The sequence below is a fragment of the Pomacea canaliculata genome, linkage group LG7 (genome assembly GCF_003073045.1).
Source record: "Pomacea canaliculata isolate SZHN2017 linkage group LG7, ASM307304v1, whole genome shotgun sequence".
NCBI lineage: Eukaryota > Metazoa > Mollusca > Gastropoda > Architaenioglossa > Ampullariidae > Pomacea > Pomacea canaliculata.
Window position 1 is genome coordinate 11,811,648 of NC_037596.1, and position 21,226 is coordinate 11,832,873.

The 21,226-nt window shown below is 36.3% G+C and overlaps 3 protein-coding genes across 8 annotated transcripts in view; 2 read left to right on the top strand and 1 right to left on the bottom strand.

The window, feature by feature from the left end:
* On the top strand, window positions 1-4,560 carry LOC112567853. The gene is made up of 9 exons (XM_025244710.1): window positions 1-234; window positions 801-894; window positions 1,064-1,192; window positions 1,606-1,770; window positions 1,991-2,056; window positions 2,243-2,329; window positions 2,662-2,770; window positions 3,150-3,249; window positions 3,486-4,560. Exons 2-9 carry the CDS (start codon window positions 831-833, stop codon window positions 3,525-3,527), a joined length of 762 nt encoding a protein of 253 aa, XP_025100495.1. The 5' UTR covers window positions 1-234; window positions 801-830; the 3' UTR covers window positions 3,528-4,560.
* Window positions 3,851-21,226, bottom strand: part of LOC112567850 — a 26,180-nt gene continuing 8,804 nt past the window's right edge. Inside the window, exons 6-10 of one of the 6 annotated variants that reach the window (XM_025244704.1) lie at window positions 14,851-14,996; window positions 13,752-14,117; window positions 9,888-13,165; window positions 9,430-9,521; window positions 3,851-7,186 (exon numbers count right to left, since the gene is read on the bottom strand). In XM_025244704.1, the coding sequence (XP_025100489.1) occupies window positions 14,881-14,996 (116 nt within the window). In that variant the 3' untranslated portion in view covers window positions 3,851-7,186; window positions 9,430-9,521; window positions 9,888-13,165; window positions 13,752-14,117; window positions 14,851-14,880. Of the gene's footprint in view, window positions 13,166-13,751; window positions 14,118-14,850; window positions 14,997-21,226 lie in introns of those variants that run through there. The other 5 variants (XM_025244701.1, XM_025244702.1, XM_025244703.1 and 2 more) reach the window with 5 other exon arrangements.
* The window catches only part of LOC112567852, an 8,284-nt gene continuing 2,997 nt past the window's right edge, over window positions 15,940-21,226 (top strand). The window contains exons 1-6 of the mRNA XM_025244709.1: window positions 15,940-16,037; window positions 17,287-17,740; window positions 18,242-18,361; window positions 18,899-19,090; window positions 19,778-19,864; window positions 20,984-21,100. Coding sequence (XP_025100494.1) covers window positions 17,683-17,740; window positions 18,242-18,361; window positions 18,899-19,090; window positions 19,778-19,864; window positions 20,984-21,100 — 574 coding nt within the window. The 5' untranslated portion in view covers window positions 15,940-16,037; window positions 17,287-17,682. The remainder of the gene's footprint in view (window positions 16,038-17,286; window positions 17,741-18,241; window positions 18,362-18,898; window positions 19,091-19,777; window positions 19,865-20,983; window positions 21,101-21,226) is intronic.

A 21,226-nucleotide genomic window follows, 5' to 3' on the forward strand; every position in this document is an offset into this window, starting at 1 on the left:
TTGAGGGCTGTAACGGAGCATGCGCTCTACTTTTCCCCATCAACAAAAACACATATGTAAACCACATCCAAAGTAGAATAAAACTGAAAGTGCAGGTGACGATAAAGTGATTTACCTTCAAGGTAACCCGAAGGAATACAGTTTCCAGTGAAAAAAAAATCGACTGAAAGATTTTCACCTATTTTCACCTGAAGAAAGTACAGGGAGAAGCTGAAGGATATTCAGTCCGCAAGCGTAAGTGTCCTATCGACTTAAATAGCAATGAAATTAGTAATGATTTAGTAATTATATTTAGCAATGCGCCTTGTATTCAATTGAGAGAGAGAGAACTCAGTCTCCTTTGTTTTATTTATTCTTCATGTACAAATATTCTATTTTCTTCCCGTGTTCTGACCACGTGGGAATAAGTCTACACGTACATTTTGTTATGATTTCGTTTTAGTACTTGCAGGCCTACTCATCAATGAAATTCAAGTTCTCTTCCCTTCTTTTTCTTTCTTTTGATGTTTATCTTTCCTATTTTACCACGTCTCTGTTTTACATAGAATGTAGCTGGCTCATCATTTATTGAAGACACAATGACAGACATAAAATCTCTCTCTTCCTAGAAAAGGGAGAGAGTGAAAGGATTGAAGAAGAAAATAGAAACTTAGTACATTGTTTCATGTAGAAAACACAGAAAACAGAAAGCATGTCTTATTAGAATCCGAAAGAATAAGTACACCTTTCTTCTTCAATCAAAACAAAACATTTGTGGATTAGAATCAACAGCCTGTAACCGAAATATTTCATGTTCGCAGGTGTACCCTCCGTGAAACTGGAAAGCTGACATGGGTTACGTGACCGAATTCCCCTTTTGGTCACAATTCCTTTTTTTTACAGCATGTGTACAAGGTATGACCCTAAAAATAAATCTCTCTACAGTTTAATTGATTCATGTTCAATAGTGTATTATACGTAAGAAGCAATCAATAACCCAATGCTGATTGTTTCGAGTATAAGCCACTTTTTTTAAAGAAACAGGATGCCAATGTTGGCATCATAATACTTTCTATTCTTTTAGGTGAACGAAGTACATGTGTCCTTTCGTCAACTGAAACCTGCGCTCAGAAAATAACATTCAAGATCCAAGGACCTCTGGCAGAAGAAGGGAGATCATTTAAACTGATCAACAACTTTGTGGGTAGAAAAGGTATTTTTCTTTTTTATCTTTCCACTTGTACTATCTAGAATTCCAAGGTGTTAATTCTATACATACAAAATGAACTTCTGGCTTTTTGCCTTGTAATATTTAATCTTTGAGAAAAGGAGACTTATTGTGCTTTGACGCTTGTGTACCTATTTCAATTTTCTACTTGAAAAAAAAATTTACAAATGAGGTCAGAGCCATTGCTCTTCCTTGAACAGGTAGTTTTAAAAAGCTTCTATGTTTATTAAATTCCGACTACAATTTTAATACAGAATACGGAGTGAAAGACGAATAAAACGCAGAAATGTTATAAAATGTAAAAAATGTAAATTTGATAACAGTCAAGCATGTTAACACAGATTTTAAATTAATTAATTTAAAATTTAACTGTTAGTTGGTTTCATCATTTGTTGCAGAAACTGTTGCTGTGATAGGCTTTGTGGGATTTTATATTTGTGATCCAGCAGCTGGTTACCAGTGTGAAACCCATGACAAGAGAACTTTCTTTGTCACCACACCCTGTCAACCTGGGGGAAACTTTGCACTTTTAGCTGACGGGGAATTACTGACCCCGTGTATAGGTACACTGAGTTATATTGTAATGAGGGAGACCATGTTTTGACCTTCCTTTTCACGGTATCTCTTTTTATTGCCTTGACAACTTAAAAATAATAAGTTTACTTGTTCTCTGAAAAATACCTTTACTTTATGATGTGTACAAAGCTTAAATTTTTTAGAGAATGATTGTTAATTTATTTTTAAAAATGGAGAATTCGTATTTCATTTAAAAATTTTTGTCAGCATCTAGTGAAAAAGAACCATTTGAATCGGATCCCGATACCCTCAACCAAGATGACTGTGGAAGTGGTGAGTACTAAAGAAATGTAATTTAGAAATAAACTGTTTGAACATGAAATAACATTAATACTTGTTCCTTTGAAAAAAACACCAGACATACTTATCATTTTTCATGTCAAGGTGTGGCCATGCTGCTTGTCTCCAGTCTTTAAGATGTTGATTGTACTAAAACACGTTTTTGGTTTCCTTTTGTAGACAAAACAGTCATCGCTGACGATAGCAATAAGCGTATAGATAAAAGAAGTGTTGGCAAGAAGTGTAAGCAGGAGTCGTCATCAGTGGGTGAGTACTTGAAACATTTTATTACGGATTGTCCTGTTTAAGCCTTTTACTTATTGGACTTTGCGATAGAAGTAGAAATAACATGCTTAAGTTTTGAAATTTTTAAATATTCAATATAGAAAAAAGGTTTAATTATGACTGTGATCTTGGGTTCAACATACGAATTTCTTAATTATTGCTGACCTCTTACCATTGCATAAAGTGTGTCTAAATGAAGTCTAAACATGTCTGACACATGCGACATCATGTACTTGGAAGCATTTCACTTCACCATCCGGCTTCTCCTCTAATAAAACAAACGATCCAACACAAATCTCCTTTTGATGTTCCAGATGCCAATACTGAGAACATTGTGACAGGTCAAGCAATCGGGATTATTCTCGGAATAGGTTTACCTGCTTTAGCTGTTTTTGTTGTTGTGGGTTTCCTCTATAGAAGACGGTAAGTAACATTCAGATCTGTCCTAACAAAAAAGTTGTATATAGATATTTGTAGTCTTAAATGTAAGTTTGGCTAAGTTAAACAATTTCATCAATACATGTAACTAGACATAGAATAACTGCAGCAACAACAACCTGGATAAGGAAATAGTTTTATGTTCTCTATCTTTTATATTCGTCGAGAGAAAGAACGAGACATGGAATAATATTATGTCTCGAGTAAGGAATGAAGTAAATAAAGTTACAGAATGCCAACCATACCGCAGTATGTATCAGACTGTAGTCTTTAGTAATCTTCATTGGGCCCAAGATTTCAAACTTTAATTACTTCCCAATAGTACTGATCTATTTCTTACCATGAAATTAAAATATTTCATCAGGAGGCAGCAAAATACCAGAAAGTTCGTTAAACGTCCTGATGACATTGAAGCTGCTGGTAAACCAGAAGATGAAACAAGAAAATGTTTGTCTGTGGAGAATGTAAGTCTTAATCCTACTAACAGGCCAAACACGGACATACCCAATATGTTATAAATACACGACATCACAATACAAATCAACATTATCGCATTTAATGATTAGAGATGAAAAAAAAACCCACTGATTGATGAACGATTCTTCTCTCCTACACACCTCAAACAATAAAGAAGTTTTACATATTTGCCATTTCGACAAAAAGTATTTGGTCATTTTACCATATCCTCTTTTCTTTACAGGAACAGATGGATTCTCAACAAGCAGCAGAGGGGGAAAATTAATGGGGGTCATTTACATCAGCAACAATATATTGGTGAGGTCATTGCATCAGATGGAGACGTCTCGAGCATCACCCACCGAGTGTTGTCGGCTGTGTAAATGGCTCCCCCACCTCCACTGCTTTAACGGTTTTCAGCAAGCATAGCAGAGACATCATCACAAAGCGTTATCTTCATCGTTATCATCGTTTTCATCGTTTTCATCGTTATCCTCCATCGTCGCTAACCTCTTGCTTGCTTGCCGTGATATACCCTGAGATGACAAGGGAGGGAAGCAATTACCATCTTGTACTGTGTATGTGAGGAAGGGGGATGCACAGTGTGTGTATGCGTGTTAAAGTTACATTACAATAATTAGAGTAATGACCGTAATGATCAGATGTCAACAAAAAGTTTGAGTTTTCCTTCTTAACCTCTCTTTCTCTTGCAGTCCGCTCCTTGAATAAGTTTGTTCGTTCCTCATTTGTTCACTAACATCCTTCTCAAGCAACAACAAGGAAACTTAAAGGAGGCTTAGGCCTCTAGTTGTGACTTGGGTGGTTTTGAGTGAAGCATTAGTAAAGTCGTTTTGTAAATCATATAAAAATTTAGGTTTCATCTCGATGAAAAGTAAATCTCTTAAAAATACACTGATAAGAGTCAAAAATCGCTGCAGTATTTTAAAATTCTTTCTTATACATGGTGCATTCCTGCGTTCTAATAAATCTTTGTGACTTCAGCAGAGTATATATATTTACAGTCATCTACATCATAAAAGCTTAGGCTGACTCATCCCTCATATGTGATGAATACAGAAACATTTATCGATGACTTATAGTTTTTAGTATCTCGTTCGATGGTAGACCATTATACAGTTGTGTCAGCTATTACTGATCAGTACCATTTTTCCCTCATGAAATGTTTCCATAGGGTCTGGTCTATTCTGATGGTGTAGCCCTTGCTATTTCGTTACTAATATTTAACCATATTTAGCTGAGTATTGTTCCCATAACTTAAAAAAGTCATTTTTTCATTAAATCTCTTTGGTTTGCTTTCAGTTCCTTTTCAGTCAGCATTTATATTAATGTGTGTGCAAGTGTGTGACTGTGTTGTTCTTCTGTAATATACACAGTAATACAGCTCTAAATCCATTTTAACAGTTTAAAAAAAGAAATCCTTTCCAGAAGATCTGGGTTTCCACAGTAATTTTATGGATAGCAATTTAATCTACTGTGCAACTAGTCTAAAGGATTTTTACACCAACTCCTTTCATAAACGGTAAATACAGATTGAAATACAGTATTACAAAGAAACAATCACCCATCACATATGTAGTTATGTTTTTGCTGATACATGAGCTTCAGAAAACTCAAATATTTTATCAAAGACAAGATTCTAAAGTACATTAAGGGAAAGCAATATTTATATATAATAAATGGGCTTCCTCATGACCCAAGAGAAAGTTTGTAGGACAGTGATGTAGTTCTTTGATGGGCAGCTGGATACATTAATGGGATGATGTCCTAAAGCTATTAACGTCTTATATCTACATGATGTTCTGTGAACCCTTGCACCAGTAACAGTATTGTTTGAAAAAAGTTGCTACCAGTAACAGAAGCTAGCATATCTGCAAGAAGTCTAGCACCATTACTGGGTGTGTCCTTATTGTTATGATAATTTTGTTTCCCTCTTTTGCTTACACATTTTGTGTAATGTGTCAGTTGTCTAAAGTAAAACTTGTGTTTCATTATATTGAGCACAAGTAGGTGAAAAAGTTAGTCATCTTGGGTGTTGTTTTACAGAGTGTGATGCATATCACAGCTCGTTTAAAACAGTTTTGTAATGTCTACTTTTAATAGGACTGGTCATCACTGAAATTATTACTGACTTAAAAGGTCAAACATATCCAGTAGGACTGTAACAACATCCCACATAAGTCTAGAATGGCATAATATTCCATAATATGGTCATGCATTCCTCGTCCAAAAACTAGAGCCAATTTTGAATATTGATTGTGACATTTGTGTTAAGCACATAAAAACTGATAAGAAATAACTAATTTTATTTCTATAACATGACTTTTGTAAAAATTTGTTAACCAATGTAGTAAGAGTGTTTAGTAAAAGTGCTAGGTTTCTTTGACAGAATCATGGGAGTTAACTTTTAACTTAACTAATCTTATTTGTCAATGACAATGAATTGTGATTGTGTGATAAAATCACTCAACAAAAAAATGAACACATACAGGAAATTTAATTGGGTCATAATATTTCTGACAAGAAGATAAGTGGAAATGAATTAAAACACTAGTAATGTAATCACGATACACAATTTGGGATTTGCATATACAGCTGTTTTGACAGCAAAATACATCAAATTTTTTTCTCAAGGGAAACAAAGCATCTTTTATCATTGTGTATTCTAATATAATTCATGGACATGCATACATATTTGTTTTCGGTACTGAAATGAAATATTTCCTTCATTATTATTAATCTTCAAATCCCACTAAGACAAAGACATGTGGGCTGATGTCTTTCTTCTACCAAGCCCCATCAATTTGAGCAGATTACCCATCAGCCTTTGTCACTCTGATTCTCCTGCCTCCCTTAAGTCTAAACTTCTTTTCAGTCCAAACTTCACTGTGACCCTGTCCTGACCATGAGCATGTATAAGGTATCTGAAATTTACTTTGTTGATGAGTGAGTGCGTCTGTTATATGTGAATATGGATGCATGGAAACTCAGCCTGGAAACCCCAGGTAACCTGCTAATCCCAACCCCAATGAAGGAGGAGGGTTGGGCGTGGGGCTAGCACCCCACCTATGCTCCACTGGGGGCGATTAAGAACAAGAAGATTGGTGCAATGAGTTCATCTATGTATGATTTATGTAAAGCGCTATTAGCAAATTTTTGGAAAGGCACTAAATAAATCCTCATCATCATTATTAATAATCTACGGCAGCACCCTAAACATAACTTCTAATGATAAATTTGCCAGCCTGTTAATTTTTAAATTATCTTCTTTGACTAAACAAGCCTATCTAAATAGTACTTTTATTGATCTTCGGTGGAAGGGGATTTATTACATCTCTTAGCCTCTAATAGCTATTTTTTTAACATTGTAGGATTGTAACTTCAAAATAGTCCTCATTTCATTTCATAGTATGAAATCTCTAAAGGTTCAGTGTGTGTGTGTGTGAGAGAGAGAGAGCAGTATTGGTAACATCTCTTAGCCTCTTATATTTTTTTTTTGGAACATTGTAGAATTGTAGAGACTGTCTGCTGTTTTCCTACATTTCATAGTCTTTTGTTTTATTAAACTTTGTCTTTATATATTTTGCATTGGATCTTCAATACTGAAATCTTAATATATATAAATATTATTCTGTCCCTTCTTTAATATGATCTGCTTTGCTGTAAGATATGGTATATGTCTAAGAAATAGACTGATTTTTTTTTTTGGGTACTTAACTCCCTTTCTATTTTACTACAGCTAAGCCCAAATCCACTTGTGAACTCCATGGGCCTCCAGTCTTTGATCTCTCACCCAGAGAAAAATAACCCTGCTCACTAGGTAGAGATTGAAAATTCTTACAATGACATCTCTTTCACTTTAAAACAAAAATCTGGAGAATGGTAACAAGCAACATTTGCAGGTGCTAATGCTTCACCAGTTTTTTCCTGCAACAAAATTTAGAACTACAATGTGGGCAAACTTTAGTGTATTTAAAAGCTAGTCAATAACAAAAAATAAAATAAAGATCTCAGGAAGGAAAGAAAGAAACTTGAGCATTGAGCAAAGGGGAGGTAACCAGCAACTAGTGTCTGGGCGTATGCCCCTGAATGTAGTGTGAAATATATTTGTGTGCGTTTGTACATGCATGTTTGTGTGTAGATGAGTATTTACACATTTATCTAATGAAGACAAGTGTTCATTCCATACATGAGCTTTTCTACACAAACAAATCTGGTTTTAGGCCGAATCACTCTTGCCACACTAACATCAATGGTGGAGCAATGACTAAATAGCATTAACAACACTCATTTTTCTGCGGTCTTATTTGTTGACTTTGCTAAATCCTATGCTATAGATCATAATCTGCTCATCAGAAAACTTGAATTGTATAAACTAAGTACCGGAGGAACCAAACTCCTTTCCTCCTTTCTTGATAATTGAAATAATGAAATATTTGCAAACAACACCACACACACACCACCAACTGGTTGAGCCACTTGCTTCCCTCCTACAGCTGAGTGCTGACGAGCCTCAAGCTTAGACTGACTTAAAGACTTAAACCACATGTCGCTCAATCCCAGGAATCTGAAGTCAGGCTTTTAACAACCAGACAGAAAACACAAAAGCTAGCCACCCCATTTTCTAAGAATCCATATTCATATTCAACCAATAATTGAAGTATATACAGTTCCACAAACTCTTGGGTATAACCATCTACAATAACTTATCATGGTCCCAACACATCTCTGTCACAAGCAAAAGTATCACATGTGGAATGTGCTTTTAATATTTTTTAATCTTTTGTGATTAAATACCATTGTCAAAAATAATATAAATGATGAGTAAATATGAGGAAAATTATATACAGCAAAAAAATAACAAGTAGTAAAATAATAAAAAGTAATAAAAAAGATGAAAAAATCAGCAAGATTGGAACATTTTCCTTAACAATCACAATAAAACTTGATGATCAATCAAACATCTGCACACTCACTGTTGTTGGAGAGGAAAGGGGAAGCAACAGATAAGACATTATTGAATCTAGTCAATGATCAGTGGCGACAAGTAGACCAGTGGACTAGTAAATGCCCACTCTCTGATTAACAATTAATGTACACCTGCATCAAAGTGTCGTCTGCAATTAAATCTGTTAAGAGCATTTACGCACAAGCTGAAAAGACCTATCAGTTACTGTAATTCATTAGTCTTGCAAAATATTTATACAATATAAGGGTTTTGTAAAATAAATACAGTGTGAAGTGAAGGGCTTTCTTTAGTTTTAGAGAATACAAAGTGGTGGAACAAAATGGCATTTAGCAGAAAAAAGATTCAAGCTATATACATTTAGGTGCAATCAAAGGTCTGTGTTGACATAAGTCTGGTGCAATCCAGTTATTGAAAGACTTTGTGTTACCACAACATATCTCGGATAGTGTTCCATGCATGATATTGGTTTTGATTTTGAATACATTATTGATAATTTGAAAACGATAAAAACACAACACTGTTTGGAAAAAATGACTCGTTTTCCAGAATGGCCTATATTTTTGTTGACTTCCATGCAAAGCTTATATGACCTAAAGTCTCAGATGCTTTATTAATACAGTTTTGTTTTAAAGTTAGCTTATTTTTTATCTAATTTTTATTTAATTTCTAATAATAATAATAATGATGATGATGATAATGATGACAATAAAGTTTATAAATATTTCATTTCCGTATCATAATCTCACATTCATTTTCATGAACTAGATGAGACGATTTCACGCTTTCAAGAACAATAATTTGAAAAGAAAGGGGATTCACTACTTCCCTATACAATGACCTTAATTCTTCTTTTAAGCAGGAATAAGGAAATATTTCTTCTTCCTAAATTCAGCAGTCTTTAAAGAAGGTGCACTTGCATTTGATCTAAAATATACAAAAGAAGGACTGCCATTTTTTGTTGTTTAATTTTTTATGTGATTAAATTATACTTATATGTATTGTCTTGTTATCATGGTCACATAAGAAATTGAACAAGTAAATAAATAGCAGCCATTTGATTTTTTTACCACAACCCTAGCCAAAGAGAAAATGGGTCCACTGCCTTGTCGACATATTTGGGAAAGATAAAAGTTAAAGGGGTAAACCCCCAGAGAAAATCATAATGCTACCACGGTCCATCTGCCGAGATTTCAATACTTACTTCCCAATATAATAACCTGGTTCTTTGAAGCAGGAATAAGGAAATTTTTCTTCTTCCTGTCAGCAGCATTTGAGGGTGTACTTATATTCCATCTGAAATAAAGTAGACAAATGAAGAACTGTTATTTATTTTGCTGTTAAAATTCTATTGCTGTGGAGTGATTTGCTGATAAGAGGCTAAGACTTAGTGCTTTCATTTTCAAGTTACTCATCTAGAAATACTCTTATGGATAGAATTAGGTCAGCATCACAGATGGTCAGAATTGTCATGGATACTTTTCGTTATCAAGGGTACAGACTGAGAAAGCTGGGAGCTTAAGTTGTTTTTCCTCGATAAATGGCACGTCACAAGCTTGATTTTTATTTTGTATTAATGTTCGGTTACCTTGACTTGGAAGGGAACATTACCCATATTTAAAGAAATACATTTATTCCTTAATTACATGCACTAAAATTTACCCTTTAAAGGCATCAAATTGGGTAGTTCCAATAGTGTATGCAAGGATGTAAACTTTAGGGATTGGATGCAGATGAAAACACAGACTTTAAGGTTTGTAGTTCTTTTTCCTGCAAGGTTTTTCAAAATATTTCAGCTGGTGTAGCTTACCTTCATGTATTTAACCATATTAATTTTTCGCTATATAATATTATATAATATATATTTTAAGCCTCTTTTCACTTAAAGTTCCACAATATCTTGAAGTTCTGTCGTAAAAGATCCGTATCAAGCCTTAAATGTTGAAAATCAAGGAAGAAAACTGATAATGAAATTTTTGGAGAAAATCAGACAATGTAAAATATAAAAAATAAAGACACCCTAAAATATCTATAGGTGGTTGGCTTATTATTTTCATAATTCTATTTTTATTTTTTCCTCATACCCCCCACTCCCCTCACACAGGAACAAACTATTCTATTAGCTGTTTATGTTTGTGCCCATCAAAGGGACTATAGGTAATCGTCGACTGTAGAACTTGAAAAACATCCTCTTATTCTGAGATTATATGCGTATGTGTACTAATCAGCATTCAGCTCCTTTTAAATTAGACAAATAAGGTAAAGCTATGTCAAGGGATTTTAGTCTACAATTGTGTATATTTTATGTTATTGTTTTAATAGTGTATGAGTGCTGTGCACCTCACGTTTCAAGAAGCTTATTTTCTACTAATTTAATAATAGATTACTTATATGCGCAATGATCACATTGCTTATTGAACATTTATCTAAAGAACTAAGGAGTTAAAACTGTAGGGCAGAACAAAATATTCTTCTGATCACTGATTAATCTTCAGTTACTTTCAATGCTAGACACTAAGCATCTTCCTTGTACATCCCACTGTTTTCTTTTGGTGCTATGAATGTGAATACGTTGTCGTATGTAGAATTCATAACAGTCTTTTAAAAGAAAATCTGAATAAAATATCTAAGTGAAAAAAAACTAATAGTGTCATTGATATTCTTACCATCCTCAGAGATTTAAAACTATCTTCATTTTTTTCTTAGTGTTACAAAAATAACTACTTGCAAAATTTACATAGAAAGTTCTTACTGACGTTTCTTCACGACATCAGATCAGTTCAAGTCCTCGTGTCTGAATCCTGAGTGCAGGTGATCTTTAAAGCTAGAGTGAACCTGTTACCCTGGTGATCCTGGGAAGCAGCAGGCCTTAGTTACTGTTGCATGGCTGAGCGCAAGATAAACAAGCTAACAAATGCTAACATTCAATCTTCATAAATACAGCATTTCATACCCCACTCACTAACCATTAATTTCACGACGCTGAGAGGGTACCCCTGTCGATATCCCGTACGAAGTGGTCAGTCAAAAATATAGTGCGAAGAGAATCGCATTCCTCCTGATGTGATGTGTCATGGGAAAGGGTTAGCCCGCTCCGTTTTCCGCTCTCTCATCCGCAGATTGACACGTTGACACCTCTTCGCTTTTGGAGAAGCAATTAGTAAGGGGTGGCGAGCAGGGGCTACCCAAAAGACCTCATGCATAGCACCTGGTTGGATGGTACCTTAGGAGATGGAGATAAACTCATACCACCGTAAAAGCAAGAAAAGTAAGTTTTCTATAATATGAACACAATGAAAGGTATTGATTTTTATTTGTTTGTTTGTTTGTTTGTTCGTTTGTTTGTTTGAAAGTATTCGACAAGAACCAGGGTCGCTACCGCCTTGTGTACAACCAAGTCGCGCGCGATCGTGTAAGCCGCAAAAAGACAAAACGAAATGAATGTTTTCTTGCTCGTGTCGCTCCAAGTAACGTCCGCAACAGAAAGACGATTGTCCAATCTCTCGTTTCGCCAGTTTTGCTGGTTCCAGACGTCAACGCCATTTCTCATCGTGCTTGTATCGTGAACAACTTGGTGAAGAGGCAAATACAGAGGCATAAACGGCCATTACGTCTCCCTGACTTGACTCCCATCGAGTGCATCTTGGACATTCTTGGCTGCAGAAAACATGGCCCAGCCATTTCACTTCTTGTATCAGGAGTGGCTCAACATCGCATAAGTGACTGCTGTGCAACATATTTTTACCACATTTTGGAAAGAGTCACTAAATGTGTGGCAGCAAATGCAATCACACACGCTTTTGACCGTTAAGATGTAATGACAGTTCCCGTGAGGTTTTTTAATGGCGGGGTGGAGGTGAAAGATGTTTGACTGTCCATATCTTGAAATGAAACTGGTATACAACAGGAATTTTTCTCATATTTTACAGCTAAATGATGAAATTAAAATGTTACAACATGATTTGTTTTGTTTGTTGTGGATAGCTTTTTTCTATCTAGCCTTAACTCTATCGAGATATGCAAATAGTGCTTGAAAACGTGAGACCAAAAGGACTGAAAAGAATCTTTATCTATATGTGGACAATGATTTATAATAATCTGACTTTGGTCTTTTCTACTGGCGTATTTTTTTGAAAGAGATGTCCACGCAAAAATTTGACCCCGCGACTACTGATAACGCTATGGTGATGATGATGATGTATCATGGAGATACGCTCAATGGTGACAGGTGTCTTGGCCACAGCGCCACTATCGAGAACTCCGAAGAAAAAACACGTGAAGATGGTCAGATGGACAGCGATTGCCATTGCTTCGGGCAATGTATTTACCGTACGCGCACACTTACACTAAATTGGTAGTTATACTTCATTTTAATTTGGGCCCCCAGCACGCATCCCCAATAACCAACTTAAGACCATTTAGTGTGATGAAACAAATTTTATTAATAATCGAGAGTTTTCCAAATCAATTTACAAGATCATATAATCTTAAATATGGCCGTTCTCTAGCTGTTACTTCTCTATCCCTAGTCCACATATCGTGAATCATTAATTACCTTAACTACTACACACAGCACACTGTACTCTTGCAACACACACTCGCCACTTATCTCTTAATTCAAAAGTCTCTTGCCACGTGGAGGACCTTCCGATGTTGCCGACGTCCGAGAATCCGTTGGTGTCACTCCGTCGATCGTAGCGACCTCTTTCACGAGCGCAGAGACTGGCACTGCCGTGTGTCACCACGTGTCCCTCTCGTCCTCTAGGTCGGACTTCTGGCTCGAGTTTAACAGCGCCCAACACTTATCTAACAGCCTCAGCCTCTACTGTTTGCGACCAAACAGCTACTGGTGATGTCACAGGGCCGTGCTTAGGGGCAGGCGGACGAGGCATCTGCCTAGGGCCCCGCGCTTCAAGGGGCCCCGCGCTTTTGATTGTAACCTATTGACGAACGTTACAAATAAATTAATCGAAGGCTTATGTTGTAATGTGTATGCAGCGTGCTGTCAATGATAAAAGACGAGATATCCCTGAGGAAAAAAAGTGACTTTAGATCCCAACTAAAACCGTGTGATCGTGGCGTGAGGGCCCCGCACATGCCTTTTGCCTCGGGCCCCGCGGGGGCTAAGAACGGGCCTGGGTGATGAAGTGCTGAGCACTCTGTGATAGAGTGGGTCTTACACACCTTCAGTCAGCTGTGCTGAAGCGGTCACGATTCCAAGACAGACTCACAGCGGAGATTCTGAACAGCCTTGAACAGATCCCTGTTACAACCTTCCTCTCTCATGATTGATCATATCTAATGCCTAAATATCACAATGTATTAACTTTAATGCTCGATTTTTAAAATAGACTAAAATTGCTTTTTGTGAAACCTGTAGTAATAAAAATAATCGAAAACGGCAAGCACAAATAAAATAGCCACCTCTACGTTTCACTATGAATCTGTTTACATCGATATTTGCTACGAAAAGTCGTGTTTGTGTTTGAAACATGTCTATGCATAGCTTGGTAAAAACAAACTTACGGATAAGCTGGATGTTCAGTCGTTTGTTCGCTGCGGTAAACTCATCTGTTTCTATATCTTTCCATGTCCACGTCCACCCAATTTCCAAGTGGGATTGGTTTACTTTCTTGAACAATCTTCCTGGACCTTCTGGAGTGAGGCACCCAGCAAATATTTTTGTTATTTCAGAGCAGCTGTTACCATGCTGAATAATTCTTCCATCAAATTCCACGTTACCCACGTCCATCAGGGTTTGTACCTCAATTCGATAGACCCCGTCAGACCGACTACAGGCTGATGTGTTCAGCCAGAACGTCAGGTTGACGTAGTTGTTTTCCTCAACAAAAAGGGTGTTGTCTTTAAAGTTGTTAAAGTCCAATAGTGCACCTATGTAAATTAAAACACATTTAGGTTAACAAGTAGCTTCATCTCTTATATATGTAAATACAGTGAACAACGAAATCTCAGTTACGCTTGAAAAGGAAGGTTTAAAACTAAAACACAATAAATATTCTTAGTTAACATTGTAGAATACTTGAAAGTTGAAATCCTAGTAGACTTCATGTTCTCTACATTTCTGCTCGGTCTCCAAGAACACTAGATAATTTTCTAAGTAAATGATATTTTTAAAGTTTTCTCTGTGTTAAATGGATCAAATAATTTACTTTTACTAGCTCTGAAGAATTTTTGCTGTCTTCAGTTTTACAATCTTGTGCGGTCGTGGCAATTTGTGTTTTTTAAGTTTCCTCAGATTTCTGGATTCCTTCGATAGCTATATATAATAATGCTTAATATCGAGTGAAGATGTCGTTAATCTGTTTGGTTGCACACGTCAACTAAAAACTGGATGGACTAAACCAGAAAATAAAGCACTGACATAATGAAACATATTACAACATTTGTATTTAAAATAACTTGAGTCAAGTTATAAAATGTAGCTAGTGAAACGAAGGTATGTTTATCAGTAGATTTCTCAAACAACCTGTTTGGATTTCTAATACATTTTTAAGGGAAAATATATTCAGGCTTTTGATACAAATTTTTAATACAACCGAAGAACTCATATGAATGCATGTCAGTCTGACTTTATTATAAAGCGATGTAAAAATCATACACTTACAATTCTGCATAGAAATTATTCTTGGCAATATTAGTAATGCATATATGAACTGCACCAGGAAATATCTCCACATTTTGAACGCTGGATCACAAAAGCTGGTTCTCTCTGCGTGGTCTGAGCAGTATGAAAGCGAAGTAGCGTGTGTCCTTTAATATAAAAAAATACAGATTTCTTAATCCCTGTAATGGCATGCATATTTCCGTGCTTTGCAAGTTATTACTTTGTCAATGTCCTTTCGAAGTTTGTATAAGGCAATGTATTGATTAGTTTTTCACAAATCATTTGTACACAGCGTTATGTGTAGACATTGACAAGTAAATGTCTACTACTCATTTTTAAGAGGCCATTTCCAGCCAAAACCATTTTAAGCTGCTCAAGAAAAAGTTACTTAGTCTGGTACCCAAATAAACGGTAGCTTGCACCAATATGTCCTTATCCATACAATAGGTGTAGCTGCCTACCTACAAACAGGGAGATATGACTTTTAAAAACCTTTACTCCATTATAAAGTTTTCTTTCAAAAAAAAAAAAAAAAAGAAAGAAAAAAAAGAAAGAAAATAGTAATGATGCAGTTGTCTTCCTTCCATCAAGAAGTAAATATTGGGCGATGTTTCTGTTAAAACATTTTCTTTCTCTAAAAGAGCACGATTTTCTTCTTCTTAAAATAATGAAAAATAGTATCTTATTCTATAGTAAGCTATTTGTGATTGTGTGTGTGTGTGTTGGCGCGTTCTCGCACGGGATTGCAGTAAATATTAATAATAAATGCAAAGTTTGTAAAGTGCAAACTCACACTCCTAAGGAGCATGCTCTTAGCGCCCAAGAATTGGCAACGATGATCGGTATCTGCGATCAATCAAGGCACAATAATGATCAGGTGTGAGATCTTGAGAAACATCAGATGACTGCACTAATTGGTCACTGTCAGGGAAATTCCTTTTTTTCCCCTTGTAAGCGTAGTTACCGAGAGTTTTGCGAGTGTGTGTACCGCGGGAGCATGAAGAAAAGGGTCTAATTCTTAAACCCCATGCAGGGGCATATCTGATGACACTAGTAACGACAGTTCACCTCGAGGTTTTTCGCTTAGTGAACAGTGCGTGGCATTCGCAACGCAGCCGCCGAGATGGTTGGTCCTACCTGTACAGGTGTGAATACAGACAGGCTCTTAGTTCCTTGAAAGAGTCAGGGTAAACAAATATGCTTTTACATTGTCCTGAATTATTAATTCTTACTTCACGGAAAGAGAATTGTTTCATTGTTTTATGGAAAAATTCGTAACGTTCAAAAAGAAATAACATTATGTGTTTAACGCTAGAGAGACTAATAGTAGTAGTGAAAGGTATAGTCTCATAAGTAATTAAGTTACAGGAACTAATGTGAAGGAACAGTTAAAGAGGACACACTGATACGGATCCCTAACTACTGGAGGGACTGCAAAAGAGCTTTCTATCTATACCGGACCCACCCTGGGGAGACTGCTAACCTGGGGAGGGCTGGATAACTCGAACCAATCTGGGGAGCCCTAGGGTTTCTTCCCTTGTCGGGCGTACGAGTACTAAAACATTCTTTCGACGTTTCGACTAATGTCCAGGCCAATGCTGATGACGAGTCAGAGAATCTTTAGTATGACTGTGAAAGTTCAAAGTACTCCACACGTTGCAGACGTTTGTAGCAAAACTGTTGGTAGAAAGGGAGGCTAAGAAAAAGAAAAACAACGTACAGTATGAGCATTAGGAATTAGATCTAAAGTAATGGCGGAGAACGTAACCGTTACAGTGAAATCCACAAACAGAAAGCAAGGCAATTACAAGCAGTAAAAACAATAATAAAGAAAGCTAAAAAAGAAATAAAAACATCTTGTAACTAAAAGAAACCTATGGATGCGAATAAGCAAAGACGTTGCACAAGAAAATAGAAAAATCGCCGGAGAACAAAGCAACTCAGCCTGTCAGGCGCAGCGTCGTGTCCAAAATCTAAGACAAACTGTAACATAAGGGGATGGGGAACTTATTTAAAACTTTCATCACCAGTAGTGGACTGAAGAGACGACTATCTGACTGTTTGAAATGCATTTTACTATGTTATTATGCCTGGTATTGTTCATATTATTATAATTATTTAATACGTAGCGCTTTTATTGTCCAAAACAATTTTTTGAACAAAGTGTTCACAGGGAGGCCAGTTGTCGACACTCTAAAGCCTAACTACATGGTTTAGCTCATCCTTGGTTTCGAGAAAATGGTTAAGCAAGATGGTTTTGATATTTCAATCAGTAGAATGTGTGTGGGTGTGGAAACAGGACAGTAGTAATTGTCTAAGACAAACTGTAACAGTAGGGTAGGGGAGTTATTTAAGACGCTCTGGAGCTTAAGCCCTCTTGCTTGGATCAGTCTCTTTTCCAGGAAAATGATTGTGAAAGATTGCCTTATGTTTCAGTCAACAGAAGAAGCTTCAGTCCTAGTGCTGCCTTCTAACAAGATACACGATCTAAAAGAGTCCCTACCACGAGTGTAGCATTAGTGCTGATTGCTGACACCCCGGTGTAGGGTTCTTATATTCACATAACACTTGGTGATAGACGCTTCAGTTTTCGCATTGTACACTTTGAGCTACAAGTAAAATATGTGCTTTGCTGATCTCAAGCCCAGGAGAAAAAGAGGAGGATCTTGACAGCATTTATACATTTTCTCTAGTGCTCACCAAGACCGCTGGTTAGTCAGGCCAAAAACTAAAACTTACCTGACTTCAGTTGTACACAACCGGGAAAAATACTTTTAGAAGAATTATTTATTAATGACTGTGTTTAGCAGTCACAAGTTCTGGTGAGGAGATATGCAGCTGGTCTTCTCTTTTGTCTTCGTTTCTTTCATACTTGTCAAAGTTATTTGTGGTAAGTTATGTAGTTTCACTCTCTCTATATATATAGTCTACACATTAACGTATATTGTTTGTTTTTAAGCTTAATAAAAGAAAACAGTAAAATTTCATTATGATTGCAATCAGAATATTTTTTTGCTGGAAACGTCAAGAAGTGATGAATTGAGTAAAACAGAAAAAAAGAACCACACACACATAAATTAAAATAAGTCATCTATATGTTAACAGATAAACTACCTTCCTGGGTTAAATTTTGGGGGTTCGTTTGAGAAGGAATCGTTATTCTTCACGTTCCAAGGACGCAGTGCTAACCGGTTGATCAAAACTCATACATGTAGTATGTATGACATAGGCACTTAAATATTTAACGAGATGCCACTAGCTGCAAATGTTAAATATTAGTTCCTCGACGAAAGATCTTGCAATCTAAAACGTCCATTGGAGAATACGTTAGTTCAAAAAGGTTTCAAATACTACTTTCAGTTGTTTTTCTGCTATTTGTTGTGTTTTCCAGAAGAAGAAAACAGCTGTGCTGTCCTAAAAGTTGAATCGTGCATCCATGCCATACACGTCAACATCACCAGCGATCTCAACACGTTCAGTTTATCGTACAGAAAAACGAGTGGAAATGAAGGTATTGTAGTTTATTGTATAATTTCTAATTTTGCTGTACTTTCTAAATTTTTCATGTGTATGTCAAGTTTTTCTCTAAAAAAAGCTACGTGTTTATATTGGATTACCTTATTGCTACCAGAAACAGTCATGACGGCTACGCGGTATTGTTAAGTAGTCGGTTGCATTTGGTAGTAAATGTAGATGTTTTGAAATAAAACTCAAGACTAGGAAAAAAAAGTGGTCTTGGATGGGGGTGTCTATCCGTACGCAAAGTGGTCGTGCTTACGTTCTAAAAAGCTGTTGTAATGTACCTTTATCATAATTTAATATTTCGTGCACCTGTGCATATATATACAAACACACACAGCGCTCTAAGCCTTAAATGGCTTTATGTACGACGACGCTGATGATGCTGCTGCTGCTAATGACGATGATGACGACGACGACGACAAGCCAGACATTTTTTGTGAAACGAAAAAATGGTTGAGTACTCGATACTAAAGTAGAAAGTAACTCAACAATGGAACTAGCTATCAATTGTCTGTATCTTTTTCAGAGATCACTGCTTTGTGCGACTGGATAGGACACTTCTTGTTATGTGAGACAAAGACAGGCATTCACTACAATGTCGAGTCTCCAACTCAAGTTTCCTTCACGCTAATGTCTGATGTGAAATGTCTAGATGGGAACTTTACCCTAAACGCTAATGGTGCCGGAAATTTCCCTTGCATTAAAGAAGAAAAGAAAAGTATGTTCTTTTTTTGAATTTGTGTTAAATGAGTAAAACTAAGTTGCGTTTAGGAGGAATGTGTAATTGTACTCGGTATTAGGTGTCATACAAGTTTTAATTTGTGAAAATATTAGGTGAATTGGGGTTTCGCTAATGGCAATTAAATTAACGTTTATTAGATATGCGTTCATAACAGGATTGCGGATTTTGTTATCTCTTGTACGAGTCTTGCTTACATGTATAATGATAATAATGTATCCCCTTCATTTTTCAAAATCGTTATTAAAAAGTTGTTAGTTATCTTGAGACATTTTGAAAACACATTTTAAGATTGACAGTGTTTTTGTCGATTGTACTATAACGCAAGTGCTTCTCAGAAAACTGTAAAAGACATTTGTACTATTTCATATAGTACATCAAACTTTCATTATTCATGTAATGCCACTTAAGTCATATTGTCGAAAAATTTGCTGCTTACTACTTTTTTCACCCTTCCATACCTACTAGTGTTTTAAATAGAGAGATGGTCGGAACCAGTTTGGTAAGTTTATGAGAGATTTAAAAAGTAAAATATACTCCACGTAGAGCTTTATTTTATCATAAAAAAATTACATTACAAATACATTACTTAGTGTGAGTGTATGTGTATGCTTTTTCACTATCTGGAAGTAAGTAGCAAAATTGACATTTACTTATTCATTACAGGCAAATCAAAATCAACCGTCAAAGCCAAGAAACTCCTCGAGATTAAAGTTGATACTGTGAAAGGACATCACAAACCGGCGCAGAAAAGTGAGTATGTCATCTTGGTTGTAACATCCATGTCAGGAGGTATTTGGCTTGTCAATGACCGGATATACTGTTTATTTACAAACGTGATTAAATCACTTATGACACAAATTATCAACATAATGGCATCATCCCTTAAAGTTTTTGGGCTTCACAGTACAAAGAAACTTACCGTTATACAATAAAAACAAATACAACTAAAATATGTATGTAGTTTGACGAGAAGGCACTAGTTATCTTAATTCCTGAACTAAGGAACGTAATGTGCTGCCACAAATACCATCGGACCGGAGGCCTAGAGAATATTCACTCGCTGAAACAGCTCCACAATGTTCATGAGAAATCTCAACCTTCTGTACAGGGTGAAGAGAACTAAGCACATCTTTCATATGCACTGAGAAGTCATGAGACTCGAATCGAGCAAAGAAATCATTCCGAGCATTAGGCAGAGCCGTACTCTCAACGCCTGAGATCGAGATTTTGGCTTTCGACCCCTGACTCCGATCATCAATATTGGCCATGTTGTTGAGCCCCTGCCAAGCTACTCGATGTTACCTGTAGCAAACTGAGACTTGATTTTGGACTTGTGCTTCACCTTCACCCAACGGATAGCATCATGGACCTCTCTATGTACCAATTTTCTGTCGTGGACAGAACCCGTGAAGAACACATGTTTCTTTTTGTTACGCACTGCTTTTAGGCCCTTCGTCACCTAAGGTTTGTTGTTAGGATAAAACATAAACTGCTTTGATGGAATGGTGCCATCTACACAGAAGGAGATATATGAAGTGAAGGTGTTTCTAAGTCGTCCAGATTAGGACCTGCTTCTAAAAAAGACATCCCAGTTAGAACATTCAAACAGCCTAGTATTCTCTGTATGAGTATGTATGCCTGCCCTTGTGAGCAAAAGAAAAAATTCTGTCTTGGGTGTCCTTGACAGACAAGAAAGTCTGATTTGATTTGATTGATGTGATTTGATTTGATTTGATTTGATTTGAAAGGTTATTAAGCCTAAAGTGTCCATTCAAAAACTAGGTTATTTAACAAAACATATGACTGGTCTGGAAAAACGTTACAATTGTTGTTTTAAATTGTTCTTGTTCTATCTGTTGTGCTTTACAGAAGAATATGGCTGTGCTGTCCTAAAAATAGAATCATGCATCCATACGATAGAGGTCCGCATCACCAGCGAATTAGAACCGTTCAATTTATTTCACAGGACAACGAGTGAAATTATAGGTGTGTAATTTATTGTATAATTTTTAATCTTTCTGACAATTGCAAATTCTCGCATAGATGCAACTGTATGCGAAGAATAGGAAACAAAGTAGTCTTGGATGGGTGTGTCTATCCGTACGCAAAGTG